Source organism: Salmo salar, chromosome ssa23 (genome assembly GCF_905237065.1).
Source record: "Salmo salar chromosome ssa23, Ssal_v3.1, whole genome shotgun sequence".
Classification (NCBI taxonomy): domain Eukaryota; kingdom Metazoa; phylum Chordata; class Actinopteri; order Salmoniformes; family Salmonidae; genus Salmo; species Salmo salar.
This window is the reverse complement of record NC_059464.1, coordinates 22,760,211-22,770,210: the sequence shown is the minus strand read 5'-3', so window position 1 is coordinate 22,770,210 and position 10,000 is coordinate 22,760,211. Positions and strand designations below refer to the sequence as shown.

Here is a 10,000-nt window from a genome sequence, read left to right as displayed (position 1 = left end):
AGAGGCATAGGTTATGCATTTCCTGCTGTTATGCCCCGTTTACATCGTGACGTATTTCATTACAATCTCATTCCACTACTGGAGCATAGGATAGGGTTTTACAATGCAAGATATGGAGGAGAGTCTCATCAGAGATCGAATTTATTTGGGGAGATTGCAAGAAACGACATTTTCATTCAAGACAGGAGAAACATATTGTTTCAGCTGATAATAAAACATGTTTCATTAAGATACTTTTTCCTCAACTTGCTTTAACTTCCTAGCAAGTCAAGCTAGGTTGCACTGCACCGCTAGCTAGCTTAAAGCTAGGCTAGGTTGAAGATACCACTGTAGCTAGTGACCTCCACCTAATAATTATTACATGAAACAAACTTCATTACCATCATTGTTTACAAGTTGCTAGCTATCCCATAAAGCCATCACCGAAAATCACATATTTTCTTCTTCTTCTGTGGTTTGGTAACTTCCTGTTCTTCGACAGACTCTGGCTGGACTGAAGACGACGTAAAGTTTGGACATATTTTAAAGTATGTGGCGTCCGTCTCGCAACAGAACCTTCAACCACAAGGAGCCGTTGCGATTCCACTCTGTTCTGGATGTCCCCATTGAAATGCATGGCATCTGGCACAACATAAGGGACTGCTCGTGGATAATGTGAACAAGGCTTTACTGATTTTGGATAATAAAAGTAAGGCATGTGATATTTCAGAAATTGTGCCATAGAAATATTGTCACCCCAAAATAATCATAGAATTAAAAATACAAATGTATGCACATGTTCTGTATAAATTAAATATACAGTAAGTAAACAGACCATAAATGTCTCACTGTTTGTTTTCTTGAAAATCTGTGTGTGTTACAATATGATACAAAATCAGTACTTGTTGCATTGACAACCTGTCTCAGTCCTATCATCAACTGAATTCAGCCAGTGTCTGGCTGTGGATTCACTATATTGTTTGTAAGGAATGTTGGCGTATTGGCATATTCATTTGAAAAATGTATGGTATCATTCCACTAAAACTGGCTAGCTAGCTAATAAACCAAATGTTCACATCATCTTCAGATTCATTGTTTTACACAGTCTTATCACAGCAACGGCTGACCATGGTTGACCAACACCCTTTTATACTGTCATAAGAAGTGTTATGTCCATTCTAGTGCTGTAATTCCATATTCTATGAAGCACATATTCTCTTTCTCCTCTCTCTCTCTCCCTCTCTTCTCTCTCTCTCCCTCCCTCTCTTCTCTCCTCTCTCTCTTCTCTCTCTCTCTCCCTCCCTCTCTTCTCTCCTCTCTCCTCTCTCTCCCTTCCTCTCTTCTCTCTCTCTCCCTCCCTCTCTTCTCTCCTCTCTCTTCTCTCTCTCCCTCCCTCTCTTCTCTCCTCTCTCTCTCTCTCTCTGAGGTGGGTGGGCTAGTTAATGCAATGCTCTGCGGTATCGTCCTAACACATCGCTGTCAATCTGGTCCTCATCACAGCGTGTATGTGTGTGTGAGTGTGTGTGTGTGCAGTCATTAGTTCATCGCCATGACTATCTCAGTGTCAGTATCCCCCTCTCCTCCTCTTACCCCCTTCTCCTCCTCCTCATCTCTCTCCTCTGTAATCTGAAAAAGCCATTCGTTATCTATCTCCGTCTACAGTCTGTGGCTTTGTGGGTTTGGTCTGATATCCTACAGCTCCACATAGTTCCATAACATATACCCCCCCCCCCATCATATTAGAATAATACCCTGCCCCTCCCCCCACCACCACAGCCACTTAATATTCCCATGACTGACAGTAAGCCTTGTGGTATTCAGCAGACAGAGGTATGTGTGTGTGTGTGTGTGTGTGTGTGTGTGTGTGTGTGTGTGTGTGTGTGTGTGTGTGTGTAGTTATAGAACAGCGGGTATCCTCCCTGTGCAGTGAAATCCTCTTAACTCTGCCAGGCTGTAAAATACCTTAGAGGTAGTTACTGAGGAAGAGGAGGAGGAGGAGGGATGAACATTCATTTAATCCTAATGTCTGTCTGTGGTATAGACTGTTCTGCTCTCCTTCTCTCTCTCCTCGCTTTCTCTGTCTGTCTGTTTCTCTCCCTCTCCCGCTCTCTCTCTCTCTCTCTGCAGTAATAGTACTTTCTTGGCAACAAATTTAAACACCATTCTTTTGGTATTGTGAGGTAAATGATGTGGTGAAATAGCATAATAATATGCTGTATGGCTGGAAGGCATATTTAGATTGATTTCCACAGAATGACAACTTTACACACACACACATTTACACGCTTCACTTACACCTCTAGCTAACACCAACTGGTCCGCTTCGATAAGCCCAGCCTCACTACCAGCACCCAGGGTGTGTCCAGGGTTTCTGGTGTTCCTGACCTTTGTTTTACAGTCCTTTTTGGATGGAGGCATTGAGGCAGCACTTACTGAGACGGCTCAATGAGAAAGAGAGAGAAAGAGAGAGAGAGCGAGTCGGCCCTTGGTGTATGTGTGTGTGTGTGTTTGAGACTGGGTCTGTGGGTGTGTGGGCAGACTGATCACTAGAAACACAATGCAATTTTGGACGTTTGAGAAGGTGCTGAGAACGTCGATATATGCCTTCCTCTGCGCTCAACAACAAACAAAAAAAATTACTACCCAGCACTAGGCGCGAAATCGTGATGCTCGGAGCCAGAGCGCGCTGCTCAGACCACTGGGTGAGTGTATTAGGCACAGAAACAACTCTAGGATTAAGTTAAGGCATTCATTCCGACAGTGTAAAGGGTTAAGGTTTGGGATACAGAAACAACTCTAGGGTTAAGTTAAGGCATTAATTCCGACAGTGTAAAGGATTAAGGTTTGGGATACAGAAACAACTCTAGGGTTAAGTTAAGGCATTAATTCTGACAGTGTAAAGGATTAAGGTTTGGGATACAGAAACAACTCTAGGGTTAACTTCAGGCATTAACTCCGATTGGTTAACAATTCAGGCCTTAATTCCCGATTGGTCAAGTTAAGGATTAAGATTTGGGATAGGGCTAATTAACTTCAGCTATTAATTCCATTTGGTTAAGATAATGATTAATGTTTGGGATAAATATGAACAGAAAAAGAAATCCATGGTTAAGTTTAGCGATTAATCAAGACTTGCCTTGTTAACTCAATGTGGGTGGATGGTGCAGTTGTCTAAGCAGTGAACTTCTGTTCCATAGACTGTGGGTTCAATCTTACCTTTGAGTACTTTTTTTAATTCTTTCTTTTTTTTGCCCCTAGTGGGCGGTTTTGAGGGTGTCTCAACGTCCTGCGGGGAAATAAATTGTCAAATTTCGACTTGAATGTGGATTGATCTCTCTGGAATTAATAGGCTCTGCTCCCCATAGTTACATGTCCTGTAAACATGCACTGATGGGTGTGTGTGTAAGCGTGTGTGTGTTTACTAATGAGCTTCTCTGCCCACCATTTCATACTCCCCACACTGCAATGATTTTATTCATGGCCATATAAAGATATAAGCTACCCACTGGTATACAGTATATTTCAGATATATAGCAATGTATGCTGCATATTCAGGATACATTATATGTCACTGTTAGCCTAGGCTGTAGGCTAACAACCACATACGGTGCAGTCGGGAAAGTAATCAGATCCCTTGACTTTATCCACATTTTTTTTACGTTACAGCCTTATTCTAAAATGGATTAAATCATTATTTCCCTTCATTAATCTACACACTATACCTCATAATGACAAAGCAAAAATAGGTTTTAAGAATTTGTTGCAAATTTATTAAAAATAAAAAACTGAAATATTACATTTAAATAAGTATTCAGGCCCTTTACTCAGGACTTTGTTGAAGCACTTTTGGCAGCGATTACAGCACAGAGTCTTCTTGGGTATGACGCTACAAGCTTGGCACACCTGTATTTGGAGAGTTTCTTCCATTCTTCTCTGCAGATCCTCTCAAGTTCTGTCAGTTTGGATGGGGAACATCACTGCAGAGCTATTTTTAGGACACTCCAGAGATGTTCAATCGGGTTCAAGTCCTGGCTCTGGCTGGGCCACTCAAGGACATTCAGAGACTTGTCCCGAAGCCACTCCTGCGTTGTCTTGGCTCTGTGCTTAGGGTCGTTGGCCTGTTGGAAGGTGAACCTTCACCCCAGTCTGAGGTTCTGAGAGCTGTGGACAGGTTTTCATCAAAGATCTCTCTGTACTTTGTTCCGTTCATCTTTCCCTCGATCCTGACTAGTCTAATAGTCCCTGCTGCTGAAAAGCATCCCCACAGCATGATGTTGCCACCACCATGCTTCACCGTAGGGATGGTGCTAGGTCTCCTCCAGACGTGCAGCTTGGCATTCAGGCCAAAGAGTTCAATCTTGGTTTCATCAGAACAGAGAATCTTGTTTCTCATGGTCTGAGAGTCCGTTAGGAGGCCTTTTGGCAAACTCCAAGCGGGCTGCCTTTTCCTGAGGAGTGGCTTCCGTCTGGCCACTCTACCATAAAGTCCTGATTGGTGGAGTGCTGCAGGGATGGTTGTCCTTCTGGAAGGTTCTCCCATCTCCACAAATGAACTCTGGAGCAGAGTGACCATTGGCTACTTGTTCACCTTCCTGACCAAGGCCCTTCTCCCCCGACTGCTCAGTTTGGCTGGGCAGCCAGCTCTAGGAAGAGTCTTGGTGGTTCCAAATTTCTTTCATTTAAGAATGATGGAGGCCATTGTGTTCTTAGGGACCTTCAAAACTGAAGAAATGTTTTGGTACCCTTCCCCAGATCTGTGCCTCGACACAATCCTGTCTTGGATCTCTACGGACAATTCCTTCAACCTCATGGCTTTGTTTTTGCTCTGACATGCACTGTCAACTGTGGGACCTTATATAGACAGGTGTCTGCCTTTCCAAATCACATCCAATCAATTGAATTTACCACAGGTGGACTCCAATCAAGTTGTAGAAACATCTCAAGGATGATCAATGAAAACAGGATGCACCTGAGCTCAATTTTGAGTCTCAGACCAAAGGGTCTGAATACATGTAAATAAGGTATTTCAGTTTTTCATTTTTATTGAATTTGCTAAAATGTCTAAAAACCTGCTTTGCTTTGTCATTATGGGGTATTGTGTATAGGTTGATGAGGAAAAGGCAGTAACATAACAACATTTGTAAAAAATCAAGGGGTCTGAATACTTTCCGAATGCACCGTATTTTAGGCCTACATTTACAGAGATCAGTCCAGATTCAAGTCAAACGTTAATGTTTTTGCAGGTCCCCAGGACTTCGTCTCTCTCTCTCTCTCTCTCTCTCTCTCTCTCTCTCTCTCTCTCTCTCTCTCTCTCTCTCTCTCTCTCTCTCTCTCTCTCTCTCTCTCTCTCTCTCTCTCTCTCTCTCTCAGATACAGAATATGAATCACCCCTTCCTCACTCTCTAGCCCTCGGCTGTTACACTACAAATCTATGTGTGTGTGTGAGTTTTTGTGAGCGTGCACGTGTGTGTAGCTATGTATTATCTCAGTGTTAAAAGCTCATTCCCAGGTGACTACACTGATCCTGTGTAGTCTATGAGAGGAGAACTCTGCAATCTCTTATTGTACTCACCCACTACCCCTCTCTCCTCACCCCTTTCTCCTCATCCCACTTTCTCTTTTGTTATGTCGCTGTGTGTGTGTGTGTCAGATTACCAGAGGGTCTGTGGCTCTGTCCAGATCCAGCCAGGTCGTTCAAGATTGACGTCAAAATTGGACGTCTATCTATGTACTGAGGACGTTGGGAAATGCCTTCAAAACCAGCCACTAGGGGCAAGAAGTAGGCTTGGCTTTTGCGTTGTAGATACCCAACCTCTGGATCAGAAGGTTGCATGTTCGATCCCAGATGGGGACACTGGTTTTTGATTTTTGGTTTTAACCCAATCCCAAACATAATCCTTACCTTAACCAATCAGAATGAGTGCCTGAACGATACAGAGCAGCAGGCGTAACAAAAACACTTTGTTGTTTGGAGAATGTGGATAAACGTCTAATTTTGCAGTAAACTGTGAGAACTTGTTGCCAGATCACCAGAACAATGCAGTTTGGGTTCTTTGTCAGAGCGCTTGCACATTAGAGACCCCGGAGGAGAGAGAGAGAGAGAATGAAAGAAAGCGCGAGGAGGAGGTGAAAAGGAGTTGGGGAAGAGAGTTTGGGGGGGTAAAATGGTATTGCACTACATATGGGGGATAGTTAAAAATCTGCAGGAAATCTGTGCTTCTGCAAGGAAGGGACAGACACACACACACACACACACACACACACACACACACACACATACATACATACAGGATATGGTGTTTCCTCTGATGTGGTAAATTACTGTCTGATTAGACTGGAATGAATGAATCCCACAGGAGATATACAACCCCTCTTTATAACGCTCCCTCTAGTCATCACTCCTCCCTTACATCCCTCCCTCTAGTCATCACTCCATCCCTGCCTGTCTCTCTGCTCCTTTCCCCTCTCCATTACTCACACCCCTCTCTCCAATCTCTCTGCCCCCCTCCACTTTCTCCTCCACTCTCTGTCATCCTCGGGCCTCTTTCTCCTCCCCTGTTCTCCATCTATCTCCAAACCCCCAATCTCCTTCCAATGCTGCACTGCACTCACTGACTTTGTGTGTGTGTGTGTGTGTGTGTGTGTGTGTGTGTGTGTGTGTGTGTGTGTGTGTGTGTGTGTGTGTGTGTAGAGATTCTGACGAATCAGCGTGACTCAAGCTGGAGGGCTCATGAATATTTAATCAGGGGGAGAGAGACTTATACAACATACACACACACCCACACACACACGCTTATACTGCGAGGAACCAACTGACTGTTACATGGCCTCCCTTTGCAGAAAATCTCAAAGTGTGTGTGTGTGTGTGTGTGTTTGTTTGTTTGTGCTTCACAGCTCTCTTCACAGTCTCAGTAAGTGTCTCTCCTGTGGTTCAGGACTTGTTTATTCCTTCCTGCATGGTGAGGATGTGCTTTTCTCAACGTTAGCTTCCCCTTGTTGAATCTCAGGTCTTGGTCATCCTGCATGTTTCAGGACTTGTTTCAACACCTGCGATTAGTGTTGTCAATGTGTGAGACTGTGTACAGTTGTTTGGGTGAGACAGCGTAGAATTGTGAGTGTGTGACCGTGTCTGATACATTATTGAAGAACAATCGCTTCGCCTTCTCTCTCCCTTTCCCTCCCTCTCTTTCTCTTTCTCTCCCTCTCTCTTTCTCTCTCTTCATCTCTTTCTCTCTCTCTGTGTTCCAGGTGTAATCAGGTGTGTGTTCCTCAAGATAAATCAAACAGTGTCTCTGTCTACTGAGCACGCTCTGTCTCGTTTGCTCTGCTTCCAAAAGGATCCTCAACATCTGTTGCCTGTTTCAAGTCAGGCACAGTTAGCTCTCTTTCTTCCCATCTTCATCCCTCTCTTCCTCCCTTTCTTCCTCTCCCTCTTCTCTCTTTCTTATTGTTCCATCTTAATCAAAGACTGTAGCAGGCCACTGTTCCTCCAGAGGCTTTATCAATTGCTCTGAACATTAAAGCCAGAGAGAGAGAGAGAGAGAGAGAGAGAGAGAGAGAACAAGGGAGAGGCAGAGAGAGAGAGAGAGAGAGAGAGAGAGAGGCAGAGAGAGAGAGAGAACAAGGGAGAGGCAGAGAGATAGAGAGAGAACAAGGGAGAGGCAGAGAGATGGAGAGAGAGAACAGGGGAGAGGCAGAGAGAGAGATAGAGAACAGGGGAGAGGCAGAGAGAGAGATAGAGAACAAGGGAGAGGCAGAGAGAGAGAGAGAGAGAGAGAGAGAGAGGGAACAAGGGAGAGGCAGAGAGATAGAGAGAGAGGGAACAAGGGAGAGGCAGAGAGATAGAGAGAGAGAACAGGGGAGAGGCAGAGAGATAGGGAGAGGGGAGAGGGGAGAGGGAACAAGGGAGAGGCAGAGAGATAGAGAGAGGGAACAAGGGAGGGAAAGAGAGATAGGGAGAGGGAACAAGGGAGAGGCAGAGACATAGGGAGAGGGGAGAGGGAACAAGGGAGAGGCAGAGAGATAGAGAGAGGGAACAAGGGAGGGGAAGAGAGATAGGGAGAGGGAACAAGGGAGAGGCAGAGAGATAGAGAGAGGGAACAAGGGAGAGGCAGAGAGATAGGGAGAGGGAACAAGGGAGAGGCAGAGAGATAGAGGGACCAAGAGATAAATAGACAAAGGAAGGTTTCAGTAGTTGTCCTTCTCTCAGTAGTGACAGACAGAATACAGTAGCTGCTAGTTGTATGAGGAGATTCATTGGTATTGACACAACACCGTCCTGATTTCAGATACTATATAATACTATGTAATAATAATAATAATAATAATGGCCTATATTATTCGTTTTAAACTGGATGAAAATTCTTATCAACCCTGTCATCTGGTTAATCAGGATGGAAAAGTAATGAGAAAAAGTGAAAAATAACAGACAAAGGCAAATGGCAAACTCTTCGAATAGCCATGGTGAAAGTTGTGTCCTCTTACAGTTTTTCCCAATTTTTCCCAACCATTTTTCAAACTAGGCTGGTTTTATCAAAATACTTAACACAATTCACAAAACCACACACCCAAACTGCAAAATACCTCATAAATCCTGCAAAATGAAGCACTGCAACCAAAACTACATATAGCATTATCAAAATCAAGCGTTTGCACCAAATGGCACACACTTCATTCATATTACCAGATTTTTGTCTAACCAACTACATACACACTGTTGGGCATAATGAAAAGCACTCTCATCTTTAGTATGCTTTGCCATAATACTAAAATAGTTCAAATTGTAGAAAATTCTTCAGATGCACAGAAATATTTGCAGATACACACACATGCTGTTGAAACATTTTATTTTTTACCAAACAAGTCAGTGCAACATATGCACAGCAGATATATTTACATTGGACTGAACAAAAATATCCTCACAAAAAAAACAGTAAACTGAAAAAGAAAATTGCAGAAAAAATGTGCAGAAAAAATACACAGAAAAAAGAGGCAAGAAAAATAATTAGGCAGCATCTTGCCGCACAGCTGGGTCTGGCCACAACGCCTCGTCCACATCACAGGCAATATCTTCCCTTGCCAGACATCGAGGGAAGAAGCGCCTTGAGTGCCTTATCCATCCCTGAGTCGCACCCACATCAATCTCATCACATGCCTCTTCCATAGCCTGCGCAAGAGGCATGCGCACAAAGGGCTGCCGGTCGTATACCTTCCACCGCCATGCCGAAAATAACTCTTCTATGGGGTTCAAAAATGGTGAGTATGGTGGGAGGTATTGCACGAGAAATGGTGGGTGGTCAGCACACCAGTTTTGGACTGGGGCTGCACGATGAAAGCTCACATCGTCCCATACTACAACGTACCGGGTTCTTTGATGGTCTGCATCATTCATACACTCTGGTGGTATGAGAATGTTGTGGAGTCTGTCCAGAAATGTGAGAATATGGACTGTGTTGTATGGTCCAAGGTTGGCATGACGGTGGAGGACACCATGCGTATTGGAGATGGCAGCGCACATTGTGATGTTCCCACCACGTTGGCCATGAACATCTATAATGGCTCTGTGGCCAATGACGTTTCTCCCCCTTCTTCTGGTCTTTGCTAGGTTGAACCCAGCCTCATCTATAAAGATGAACTCATGTGGGATTGCATGAGCATCCATTTCCAGTACTCCCTGAAAACAAAGAACAAAAGCAGTCAATATGGTGTTATCCAGTACACTGGGAAACAATGTTGCGTGTAGTGTACTGCAGTCAATATTGTACTTACATCCACATATGCTCGTCTGACCTCTTTGTTTCTTTGAGAGTTTCTCTCAAACGGCACCTTATAAAGTTGTTTCATTCTGATTTGGTTTCGCTTGAGAATGTGAGCCAATGTGGACAGACTGACTCGTGGAATGTTGTTGAATATGGTGTTGTCTTGGATGATGTGGCTTTGAATTTCTCGTAATCTGATTTCATTACTTTCCAAAACCAAGTGTACAATGGCAGCTTCCTGTACACCGGTGAACATTTGGCCC

The 10,000-nt window shown here is 44.0% G+C and overlaps 1 protein-coding gene across 1 annotated transcript in view; it reads right to left on the bottom strand.

The window, feature by feature from the left end:
* Positions 1-8,954: 8,954 nt before the first annotated feature.
* LOC123729852 (uncharacterized) overlaps positions 8,955-10,000 on the bottom strand; it is a 1,475-nt gene continuing 429 nt past the window's right edge. Inside the window, exons 1-2 of the mRNA XM_045706316.1 lie at positions 9,748-10,000; positions 8,955-9,652 (exon numbers count right to left, since the gene is read on the bottom strand). The exon at positions 9,748-10,000 is cut by the window's right edge and continues 429 nt beyond it. Coding sequence (XP_045562272.1) covers positions 8,984-9,652; positions 9,748-9,993 — 915 coding nt within the window. The 5' untranslated portion in view covers positions 9,994-10,000 and the 3' untranslated portion in view covers positions 8,955-8,983. The remainder of the gene's footprint in view (positions 9,653-9,747) is intronic.